General features: G+C 34.9%; 1 protein-coding gene across 1 annotated transcript; it reads right to left on the reverse strand.

The window, feature by feature from the left end:
• Positions 1 to 4,379: 4,379 nt before the first annotated feature.
• LOC149880548 (uncharacterized) lies at positions 4,380 to 12,528 on the reverse strand. Its single transcript, XM_090070922.1, has 5 exons — positions 12,325 to 12,528; positions 5,485 to 8,304; positions 5,193 to 5,258; positions 4,877 to 4,933; positions 4,380 to 4,733 (listed from the first exon to the last, which is right to left on the reverse strand). The coding sequence occupies exons 2-5, from the start codon at positions 7,835 to 7,837 to the stop codon at positions 4,414 to 4,416; spliced, it is 2,796 nt and encodes a 931-aa protein (XP_089927048.1). The 5' UTR covers positions 7,838 to 8,304; positions 12,325 to 12,528; the 3' UTR covers positions 4,380 to 4,413.
• Between the last annotated feature and the right edge of the window lie 200 nt (positions 12,529 to 12,728).

Genomic DNA, 12,728 nt, shown 5'->3' on the forward strand with positions numbered 1-12,728 from the left:
TAATTCGCACATGTCTTTCAGTTGCTTTTTTCTTAAGGAAAGGTCGCCAGAGTTTTTTTACGCAGCTCCTGCAGCATAATCTTTAACAAAATACTCTTTTGTATATCATTACATAGAAATAAACAAAAACCATTTGCGTAAACAGAGATAAATTAGAACGCAAAAGTGCATAAAAAGCCTCGCTACTTTGCTATAGAAGAAGTGGATGACTAGATACAACTTTGTAAATTCATGTACTATCTCAATGGATTAAGGTATTTTTCGAAAGTTTTTTAAAAGCATAAATAGCGTAGTCTTCCTCTTTTAAATCTAGCTTATGTCTAAGGCAGTTTTTGAATAGATTTTCAAAGAAAGGTTAGCGTAGCTTTCCACTTTTAAGTTTAGCTTATGTAGCTTGACAAAACAACACACAAAAAGACAAGATAAAATATCAGATAAACGTAAAATAAAATATAAATGAAACTAAAGTTAGGCTGCATAAAAAACAAACAACTTAATAATCTACTAGACATGTTTAAGTTGAATTAAGTAAAGTCCTTTTCGCAAATTTGGGTAAATAAGAGAGTAAAAATCCATAAAAAGCCTCGATACTTTGCTGAAGAAGAAGATGACTATATGCAACTTTTTAAAATCGTGAGCTATCTATATCGATTTAGATCCTTTTTGAGTACTTTTTCAAAGCAAGGTTAGCGTAGCTTTCTTCTTTTAACATTAGCTTATGTAGCTTGACATCACAGAACACAAAACTAACAAAGGCAAGATAAAATATAAGGTAAACCCAATATAAAATATAGATGAAACTTAAGTTAGGCTGCATAAAATAAACGGGTAACAATACTCTTCTATGTATGTTTACATTGAGTTAAATAAAATCCTTTGCGCAAATATAGGTATGTTGGAGAATAAAAGTGCATAAAAAGCCTCAGTACTTTGCTGTAGAAGAAGTGGATGAGTAGATACAATTTTTTAAATTTGTGTGCTATCTCTATCGAATAAGGTAGTTTTCGAGAGTTTTTTCAAAGCAAAATTAGCGTAGTGTTCCTCTTTTAAATCTAGATTATCTCAAAAATAGATTTCGAATAGTTTTTCAAAGAAAGGTTAGCGCAGCTTTCCTCTTTTAACATTAGCTTATGTAGCTTAACATCACAGAACACAAAAAGATAAAATAAAATATAAGACAAACGTAAAATGAAAAATAGATGTAGCTAAAGTTAGGCTGCATAAAAAACCAACAACATAATAATCTACTAGGCATGTTTAAATTGAATTAAACAAAATCCTTTGCGCAAAAATAGGTATGTTAGAGAGTAAAAGTGCATAGAAAGCCTCGCTACTTTGTTAAAGGTAGTTTTTGAATAGTTTTTCAAAGAAAGGTTAGCGTAGTTTTCCTCTTTAAAGTTTAGCTTATGCAGCTTGACATCACAAAATACAAAACTCAAAAAGACAAGATAAAGTATATGATAAACCTAAAACATAATATAGATGAAACTAAAGTTAGGCTGCATAAAAAACCAACAACATAATAATCAACTAGGCATGTTTAAATTGAATTAAATAAAATCCTTTGCGCAAATGTTGGTATGTTAGAGAGTAAAAGTGCATGAAAAGCCTCGCTACTTTGTTAAAGGTAGTTTTTGAATAGTTTTTCAAAGCAAGTTTAGCGTAGTTTTCCTCTTTTATGTTTAGACTATGTAGCTTGACATCACAAAACACAAAGCTCAAAAAGGCAAGATAAAATATAAGTTAATCGTAAAATATAGATGAAATAAAGTTTAGACTGCATAAAAAACCAACAACATAATAATCTACTAGGCATGTTTAAGTGGAATTAAATAATGTCCTTTGCGCAAATATAGGAAAGTTAGAGTAAAAATACATAAAAAGCCTCGATACTTTGCTGAAGAAGAAGATGACTATATGCAACTTTTTAAAATTGTGAGCTATCTATCTCGATTTAGGTCCTTTTTGAGTACTTTTTCAAAGAAAAGTTAGCGCAGTTTTTCCCCTTTTAAGATTAGATTATGAAGCTTGACATAACAAAACACAAAACTAACAAAGGCAAGATAAAATATAAGGTAAACCCAATATAAAATATAGATGAAACTTAAGTTAGGCTGCATAAAATAAACGGGTAACAATACTCTTCTATGTATGTTTACATTGAGTTAAATAAAATCCTTTGCGCAAATATAGGTATGTTGGAGAATAAAAGTGCATAAAAAGCCTCAGTACTTTGCTGTAGAAGAAGTGGATGAGTAGATACAATTTTTTAAATTTGTGTGCTATCTCTATCGAATAAGGTAGTTTTCGAGAGTTTTTTCAAAGCAAAATTAGCGTAGTGTTCCTCTTTTAAATCTAGATTATCTCAAAAATAGATTTCGAATAGTTTTTCAAAGAAAGGTTAGCGCAGCTTTCCTCTTTTAACATTAGCTTATGTAGCTTGACATCACAGAACACAAAAAGATAAAATAAAATATAAGACAAACGTAAAATGAAAAATAGATGTAGCTAAAGTTAGGCTGCATAAAAAACCAACAACATAATAATCTACTAGGCATGTTTAAATTGAATTAAATAAAATCCTTTGCGCAAAAATAGGTATGTTAGAGAGTAAAAGTGCATAGAAAGCCTCGCTACTTTGTTAAAGGTAGTTTTTGAATAGTTTTTCAAAGAAAGGTTAGCGTAGTTTTCCTCTTTAAAGTTTAGCTTATGCAGCTTGACATCACAAAATACAAAACTCAAAAAGACAAGATAAAGTATATGATAAACCTAAAACATAATATAGATGAAACTAAAGTTAGGCTGCATAAAAAACCAACAACATAATAATCTACAAGGCATGTTTAAATTGAATTAAATAAAATCCTTTGCGCAAAAATAGGTATGTTAGAGAGTAAAAGCGCATAGAAAGCCTCGCAACTTTGTTAAAGGTAGTTTTTGAATAGTTTTTCAAAGAAAGGTTAGCGTAGTTTTCCTCTTTAAAGTTTAGCTTATGCAGCTTGACATCACAAAATACAAAACACAAAAAGATAAAATAAAATATGAGACAAACGTAAAATAAAAAATAGATGAAGCTTAAGTTAGACTGCATAAAAAACCAACAACATAATAATCTAACAGGTATGTTTAAGTTGAATTAAATAAAACCCTCTGCGCAAATATAGGTATGCTAGAGAGTAAAAAGGCATAAAAAGCTTCGCTACATTTTTAAAGGTAGTTTTTGAATAGTTTTTCAAAGACAGGTTAGCGTAAATTTCCTCTTTAAAGTTTAGCTTATGTAGCTTGACATCACAAAATATAAAGCTCAAAAAGACAAGATAAAATATAAGATAAACGCAAAATAAAATATAGATGAAACTAAAGTTAGGCTGCATACAATACCAACAACATAATATTCTGCTAGTTATGTTTAAATTGAATTAAATAAAATCCTTTACGCAAATATAGGTAAGTTAGAGAGTAAAAGTGCATAAAAAGCTTAACTTTGCTGAAGAAGAAGATGAATAGATGCAACTTTTTAAATTCGTGAGCTTTCTCTATCGGTGTAAGGTAGTTTTTGAACAATTTTTCAAAGAAAAGTTAGCCTAGTTTTCTTCTTTTAAGTTTAAATTATGTAGCTTCACATTACAAAATACAAAACTCAAAAAGACAAGATAAAATATAAGATAAACGCAAAATAAAATATAGATGAAACTAAAAATAGGCTGCATACAAAACCAACAACATAATATTCTACTAGAAAAGTTAGCCTAGTTTCATTCTTTTAAGTTTAGATTATGTAGCTTGACATCACAAAACACAAAAACCAATAAGGCATGATAAAATACAAGATAAACGTAAAATAAAATAGAAGTGAAACAAAAGTTAGACTGCATAAAAAAAAAACAACAAAAAAAAAACATAATATACTTCTATGTATGTTTACATTGAACTAAATAAAATCCTTTGTGTAAATATATGAAAAAATAGAGAGTAAGAGTTCATAAAAAAGCCTCGCTATTTTGCTGAAGAAGAAATGGATGTCTAGATCTTTTAAAATAAAGAACTTTTTGATTTCTTTTTCCGAAAAATGGTTGGAGCAGTTTTCCTTTTTTAAATTTCACTTATGCAGTTTAACATCACAGGAAATATTATTTTGCTTTTTAACAAACTCTTAAAAACATCAGAAGTAATTCTAAATGCAACTCTATTAAAGGTTTTAACAGAATAACAAAACGACTTCGTTTTTTTTTTTTTTTTAAAGATAAAAAAAAGTTTGAACTATCTTTAAATAAGAAATGTGAGAACAGTTTAACAGAACTTCTTGTTTATTATGTCTTTAGCGAAACAGATAAAAATATTTGCAAAAGCGTAGATAAAACAAACTACACAAAAGGCCCATCTTTATTGCCAAACTGAACAAACTTATCTAAACTACATAAATGGTCTCACGATATTGCCATATTGAACAAACTTTTCTAAACTACCCTCTTTTTGAATTTTTAGCTTCATGTTTTTAATTTTGTCTTTAATATGGCTTAGGTAGGAGTACTTTTGCAAGACATGAATGAGCTTGTCACTGCTATGATTTGCCAAGATGCCAAGGTAATCTTTGTACGAGCAACTTGAGCTTACATCTGTAAACACGTCTTGCAAGATGTATGCCAACACCAAAGCTGCACATCGAGGAAAACTTCTGGTGTTGAACCATTCGTTGTGGCCAGGGCAAGCATTCAGCTTTTCAACTATTTCATCTAAGATTTTACAAACTCAAGTCATAACACAAAGTGATTAAATCAAATATTTATTTGGTTCTGAAGTAAGACAAGATTTATTCTGTTTTTTTATTTATTTATTTATTTGCACTGATAGCAATAACTGGTTTTTGAAAGATTACCTACTTGGCATTGGCTAACTTCTGCTTTGTTTTCCTTTGTTCTTGGCTGAGTTGATCCTGAAATAAAATAAAACCATGTTCATTTTTCTAATTCATAGAAACCATCAACAGTTTCTAAGTGTTAGAGATGATAACAAGCTGTGCATGATTTCTAACGGTGATGTTTCTAACTTCATCATTAGAAATCGGGTAGACACAACTTTCTAAAAGTGCACTTAGCAATGATGGCTAGTTTTTGTTAACAGTTAACCATCTGAAATTGTGCAAGAAGAGGTTTGTGTTTATATATCTTTGTATAAATTAGGTTTTACATTACCGATGAGTTCTTGAGTGAAAGATGGCATTTCCAACTTGATTTTTTTTCTTCTTGGATCTTTTACTTCTAAAACATAATCAGTTTTAGTATCATTCACTTGTATAAACATTTAAGCAATCACAGAATTAGTCCTGCAACAAATACAAACACACTTCTGTGTTGTTTTTTTGTTTTGTTTTGTTTTTTTTACAGCTTTAACAATAACAATAGGGCAAGGAGTTGATTTGGGCATTTTCATTTTTTGAAAGCGTGTTGAGATTTGCACAAAAATCAAAAATCAAAAAGAATTTACCTCTGGATGTACAGGCAAGACTTTGGCAAAATAGGCTACCAACAGATTGAACAGCATAAGGTGAGAGCTGCTTTGCAAGAACAGTACCAGCCTGTTGGACTGGAACAGCTGAAACTGGATCAGATGAAAGAAACAAACTGGGTTTGGCCAATGTTTGCTGAAAAGCAACAAGGCTAGGAGTCAGAGGAACAGAAAAGACCTCTTTTGAAGGACAAAAAGCGACTTGCTGAGAAGGAGAAGCAGAAACAGGTTTGGCAACCACTTGCTCATTAAAGTAAACTGGAGAAAGTTTTGCATGGTGCTCAATAAAATCCGGTTCATCTGGAAATAATGTTAATGCAAGAGGAGAACAAGCTGTGCCAACAGGAACAGCTAGAGTCTGATCTACATCCATACAAACAGCTTGTTCATTAGGAACTAGTTGTGCAAGGGCAGGGGATAGTTCAAGAACTGGACCAGCGATTGTTTGTTCAGATGGAACAGACGAAACAGGAGTTGAGGTAGGTTCACACAAGAAATCTACGGCATGGTCGTTGCTATCCTCTAAAGGAACATTGTTTTCTACAGCTGGAGCAAACGGAACCACTGTGGTACAGCTGAAAGTAGCAGCACATTCTTCAGAGTCAGAACCGGAGTCTAAATCTTCCTGAAAGATGTCCTCAACCTCATGAAAACCGTACTCCTCTGCATTAGTTTGGAGCCAGTCCATCACATCCTTCTCCTTCTTTGGTGGTCTCTCAGACTTTTCAACAGTCAAAGACTCTATTACTCCGAAGGACTGTCCGATGCCCAGGGCAAAGCGCAACTCCTCTGCAGCGTTCCACTGGGACACATAAAAGCAATTCATTGTGTTCCTGCTGTGCTTCATGTAGAGTGTAGCAAACCGCTCGCGGTCTTCTTTGCTGTTGTTGGCAAAATAAGTGGCTATCGAACCGCGAATGCAAGTGGGAGTAAGACGCTTCATGGGAATGTTTACTTGGCTTTTTCTGAAGCAGGACGTCAGGCAAGAGGTGATAGCAGAGGAACCCATTTGGTAAACAGGCACTCTAGTTGCACCGAGTGTCACACATTCGTCTTTGTTGGGTCTCATCGATGGAAAAAGGGGCCTGTAGCAGTCGCTCAACTCCAAAACAGTCTTGGTGTCTGCAGCCATGTAGTGAGAGTCGTTGACAAGAAGGTCTCTGTATCTCAGCAAATAAATATCGATCAACACTTTCAAGTCGTTCGGCACTAGAATGTTTTTGGCTCCGTACTTGTATGCTGTTTTGTAGCGCTCTTGCACAATGCAATATCCACACTCACTCTTCTCAGCAGCCATGTAGTCTCTAATGTTTAAAAGAGCAATGTTAGATTTTCTTAAACTGTTAATTACAGTGACAGAGAGCAGAAGATGGTTTCGTAGAGACACAGCATTGTCTCTAGTCGGTATAAGAGACGGCTTTCTAATCGATTCCACCAACTCTCTTACGTATGCAGACTTGCCATATTCGGTCAGCAAACTGACATTGATGATGTTGATGCATTTTTTGCTTTTCACAAGGCTCCTCCTCAAAGAACGAAAGGGCCTCAGCACTTTTCGCAACTCATCCACCTTGCAGCGCAAACGTCGGATGGCCTCATGAGAAAGTCCGAAATAGACGTTTCTGGCTTCACTGAAACGAAACAGGAGACAAAGGGAGACAAGGCGGTTGTACAACGTGTGACAAGACATGGCTTTTGTTTGGTCAAGTTCACTCAGCTTGGAATTGAGCTGAATGTTTTTAAAGTGCATGGAAAAGTATCTATCCTCCAAAACGTTGGAATTGGTGAGAGCGTTCGGGTGCAGCGTCAGCGTGCTGTCACAACATGTCAATATTTCAACAACTGCATTTTTGTAGATCTTTGCTTGTGACAAAGTGTTGTTGTTGGCTACCACAAGCCACTTTTCAAAATCTCTGAAGAGCTCATCTGCTGACTGGTAATAAAAGTGAAAAGCATCTTTGTCCAGCTGAAACAAAAGTCTCTTATCTTCTGTCAAGACGGAGGAGTTGGAAACCAAGTGCTTTAAGGAATTAAAATCAGAGTCTAGGACGGATTCGGTTTTCAGCTCTTTGTTTTCTACAGAGGTGCAGTGGTTTGCAGAAGGAGCCTCGGACGAACCAGCAACTGATGAGGGCAAGCTTAAAAGAGGATCAGAGGAAAGAACCGGAGAAGAAAAAGACGAGGAAGGCCCAGGAGCAGAGGATGCAGAGCCTGATGCAGACGCTTGTTCAGCTACTGGCTTAATACCAAAGAAGGCAGGTCGAATAAATTGGGGGACATAGAGCTTCTCGTTGTCGTATCGCTTTGCCTCTGCAATCTTTTGTTTGATCATCTTGGAATCGTAGAAATGAGTCTCTTTCAAGTGTATGTCCAGTCGGTCGTAATATTTCTAACATTGCAAACAGGGGTAAGGTTTTGGACAGCCGGACTTGCGTTCGAGACGAGCATGCTGAAACTTCCTGACCATTGCAGAGTAAAAGATGGAAGCTTCATCCAAAGTCCAAGAATGATCTTTTTTAGTCAAGTGTCTTTTAATGTTTGTGGACGAATGTTTGCACAAAGACATCGGACAGCTAACAGCGTACCTCTTCTTGGTACCATAGAAAGGTACAACCCTGTTTACGGACCCACACGCTGCAACTAATGCGGCCCTGACTTTTTTTTTGAGCTTTAAGTCTCTCTGTTCTTGTGACTGCTTTCTTTTCTTTTTTTTCGCTTTAGAGTTCAGAGAAGGGGCAACAACAGTGTTGTTTTCTTGTGAAGAAGACATGTTCAGGTGTTTGTTTGCAACGGTTTATGCTAAAAAAAGAAAACAGTTAGTGAGAGTTTTTTTCTTCTGCCTGCATCCCATCCTGGAATGTTCACAACTGCAGGGAAGAGCTGTGTTTTTTCGAACCCTCTGCAAAAGAGAAAGAAGAAAGAAAAGAGAGCGACAAGAAGAAACAAAGTTTCCACTAGCAAATGAAGAAGAATGAGAGCAACTAGCCTTACATGCATGGTGGCAGCAGTGATTGCTATTATGAGAAGGTGAATGAGAAAAAAAAAGAAAGAAACAAATAAATAAAGAGATTGAGTTTGAGAGGATCTCGCAACCATATGAATCAAAGAAAGAAACTGTGTTGAAAAAAGGCAAGAGAGGGCAAATAGAACTTGCTAACAAGGACTAATGACAGACAAAACTACAACAGTAACAACTCTCATTGCAAGCATAATAACAATAGCATCAGCATCACTGACTCAGAGAGTGTTGACAAAACAAAACAGATTAAAAAAACAAACAATGTGGCTGAACAGTAACAACAATCATTGCAAGCATAATAACAACAACAGCATCAGCATCAGCATCACTGACTCAGAGAGTGCTGGCAAAACAAAACAGATTAAAAAAACAAGCAATGTGGCTGAACAGTAACAACAATCATTGCATGTATAACAACAACAACAACAAAAACAGCAACAGCATCAGCAACAGCATCACTGACTCAGAGGGTATTGATAAAAAAACAAACAAAACCAAAAACAAAAAAAAAAACAAATAAAAAAACAAATGAAAAAACAAAACAAGCAAAGTGGGTGAACAGAAACAACTCTCATTGCAAGCATAATAACAACAACAGCATCAGCATCAGCACCACTGACTCAGAGAGTGTTGACAAAATAAAATAGATAATAAACAAGCATACTGGGTGAACAGTAACAGCTCTCATTGAAAGCATAATAACAACAACAGCATCAGCAACAGCATCACTGACTCAAAGGATATTGATAAAACAAACAAACAAACAAACAAACAAAAAACAAACAAAACAAGCAAAGTGGCTGAACAGTAACAGCTATCATTGCAAGTAAAATAACAACAACAGCATCAGCAACATCATCACTGACTCAGAGAGTGGTGATAAAATAAAACAGATTAAAAAACAAGCAAAGTGGCTGAACAGTAACAACTATAAATACAAGTAAAATAACAAAAGCAGCAACAGCATCATAAACTCACAGGGTGTTGATAAAAAAAAAAAAAAAAAATAACAAACAAACAAAGCAAGCAAGCAAAGTGGGTGAACATTAACACTCATTGCAACTATAATAACACCAACAGCAACAGCATCAGTGACTCAAAGAGTGTTGATAAAACAAAATAGATTATAAACAAGCCAAGTTGGTGAACATAAACAAACACTCATTGCAACTATAATAAGAACAACAGCAACAGCATCACTGACACAAAGGGTGTTGATAAACAAAAACAAAAGCAAAAGCAAAACAAGCAAAGTGGGTGAACATTAACAACACTTATTGCAAGCATAATAACAACAACAGCATCAGCATCACTGACTCAGTGAGTGTTGATAAAACAAAATAGATTATAAACAAGCCAAGTTGGTGAACATAAACAAACACTCATTGCAACTATAATAAGAACAACAGCAACAGCATCACTGACACAAAGGGTGTTGATAAACAAAAACAAAAGCACAAGCAAAACAAGCAAAGTGGGTGAACATTAACAACACTTATTGCAAGCATAATAACAACAACAGCATCAGCATCACTGACTCAGTGAGTGTTGATAAAACAAAATAGATTATAAACAAGCCAAGTTGGTGAACATTAACAAACACTCATTGCAACTGTAACAACAACAACAGCAACAGCATCAAGACACAAAGGGTGTTGATAAACAAAAACAAAAACACAAGCAAAGTGGGTGAACATTAACAACACTCATTGCAACTATAACAACAACAACAGCAACAGCATCACTGGCTCAAAGGGTGTTGATAAAATAAAGAAATAAAAACAAAACAAGCAAAGTGGGTGAACAGTAACAACTCCCATTGCAAGCATAATAACGACAACAGCAACAGCAACACCATCACTGACTCAGAGAGTGTTGATAAAATAAAATAGATTATAAACAAGCCAAGTTGGTGAACATTAACAAACACTCATTGCAACTATAACAACGACTACAGCAACAGCATCACTTACTCAGAGAGTGTTGAGAAAAAAAAAAACAAAAAAAACAAAAAACAAAACAAAACAGAAAACAAAAATACAAGCCAAGTGGGGGAACATTAACAAACACTCATTGCAACTATAACAACAACAACAGCAACAGCATCACTTACTCAGAGAGTGTTTATAAATAAAACAAAAAACAAAAACAAGAAACAAAAATACAAGCCAAGTGGGTGATTACTAACAGCGCTAACAGCAGCAACAACAGTGTCTTTAGAAACAACAAACAAGTACAACAGCAACAACTGCTTTTACAGAGTATAACAATAACAACAACATGGCACTAACGACAACAAAAGGGTTGGAATAAAAACCTGTAGGCAAAAGGAGAGCTGCATTCAGACAAGATCGATTACAAAGAGGCTCTTCTTTAGGACAGAGGAGAAACTGCTTTTGAGGGACAGAGGGACTTTTGTTGTTGTTGTTGTTGTTGTTGTTGTTGTGCAGAAACCAACAAACTTTTATTGAACCGAATATAACCGAATATAACCGAAAGTCTTGTTTGCTTCTGTTTTGTGCCATCAAGAAGGGAAAACAAAACATCACAAAACAAACGAAGCAAACGAAACAAACAAACAAACAAACGAACGAAACAAACAAAAAAAAAATTAAATAAATTAACAAACAAACAAACAAACAAAAACAAATAAGAAAAACAGAAAACGCAGTACCGAAACCTCGCCATTTTTATCCTTCCTCGAGCTTTCTTTGGGCGCCAAAGACCGAGAAAGTTGAGCAAACGTGACGTTGAGGGGGGGGAGGGGGGTACTTAAGGACAGCAGACCGACCAATGGCACGCTTAGGAGAGACCCACGTGAATGCTACTTTTTCTTTCTATGTACGCTGGATCCGCTCAAAGTCTGGAATTTCCAGCACTCACGTGTCATCACTCCAGCCACCAGATTGGCCCACACTTTGCACACTTTCAAGACTAGAATCTCACTTGTGCTCAATTTGAGCAAAAAAAAAAGCTAAGTCTCGCATGGCACGACAACTTTTAGAAAAGCAAACAAAGGCAAACGAAGAAAAAACAAAAACAAATAAACAAAAACAAAACCGAAAAGGGAGAGAGAGAGTGAGTCGACTCATTTCTCTCGACTGCCTTAAACGAGAAGTCTAAAACGTTTAAAAGTTGAAAACTAAGTTTTTTAAATGAACTGCACCGAAAAAACTTTACGACAGTTTAGCTGGTTAAAAACGCAGAGGAAAACATTTTATAAAACTTAAGCGTTCTAGAGATGTCCTTTTTTGTTTTTGTTTTTTTTTTTTATATTTTGGTTTGTTTCTGGTTTGTTTTTTTTTTTAAATTCTAGCGATCGAGCTTGTTTGAACGGTTTCATCAACCTGTTGGCGCACGTGCTCGAAAGCTAGAACTTTGATTGCTTTTGTTGTTGAAAATTGAGAATGTCCGAGCAGGTTTTTTTATCGATTTCATCGCTTGTGGCGAGGCAAAATCAAAGCGCTTTTTGGACGAAAGAAAAAAGATTAAAGGAAAAAGTGAAGAAAAAAAATAATAAATAAATAAAATAATAAAAACAAAAACAAAACAAGAGGTTATGTGTCATAAACATTTTTTTTCTCACGCGATGACGTCTAGTTTTGTTACAGTAATTAAAATATGGTATCAAGTTTGTAATTTCTATCTTATTTTTAGTTACGGATAATTGCCAATTATGTCACGTTTAGGATACACAACGCTGTTTTCTTAATAGCAATATGATACAAGCAAGTTATAAAAAAAAATAATGTACACAAAAGTGGCACTAACAAATGAAAATGTAAAAAAAAAATGTTTACCTTGATGCCAGACTCGCAGAGATGTTGTCGCTCGTTGCTATCGACTGCGAACAGCTTTGTTGTTTTTCGAAGTGCCTCTTCATTCTACTTATAGCCGAAGTTTTGGCTTCGAAAAAAAAATACGAACGTCGTTAAGCTCAACGAGCTGCTTTAATTGTTGTTCGTGCGAAAACGAAATGCTTAAAACGGATAAAAGTGTTGGCGTAATTACACTTTTCGACCGCGATGCAGTTTGTCAACTCTAGCGTACTTTTTTGGCTCGTGGAGCAAAAGCCTCATGATAATAGCAAAGGCTTAAAATGTCTTAACATGTCAGCAAACGTTTATGACTTCTCGTCTAAGGCAGTTTAGCAAAATCAGTCGACTCACTCTTTCTCCCTTTTCTGTTTTGTTTTTGTTTTTGT

This window comes from Hydra viridissima, unplaced genomic scaffold (genome assembly GCF_058129835.1).
Source record: "Hydra viridissima isolate aposymbiotic clone 2 unplaced genomic scaffold, HvirCarnegie_v1 scaffold_13, whole genome shotgun sequence".
Classification (NCBI taxonomy): domain Eukaryota; kingdom Metazoa; phylum Cnidaria; class Hydrozoa; order Anthoathecata; family Hydridae; genus Hydra; species Hydra viridissima.

Excerpts from the sequence above, each read along its gene's own strand:
- LOC149880548 (XM_090070922.1), bottom strand. The coding sequence starts at position 7,837 with ATGATCAAACAAAAGATTGCAGAGGCAAAGCGATACGACAACGAGAAG. Across the intron at positions 5,259-5,484 it reads TCTTGCCTGTACATCCAGAG|AAGTAAAAGATCCAAGAAGA; the intron begins GTAAATTCTTTT and ends ATTATGTTTTAG. Across the intron at positions 4,934-5,192 it reads TTTCACTCAAGAACTCATCG|GATCAACTCAGCCAAGAACA; the intron begins GTAATGTAAAAC and ends ATTTTATTTCAG.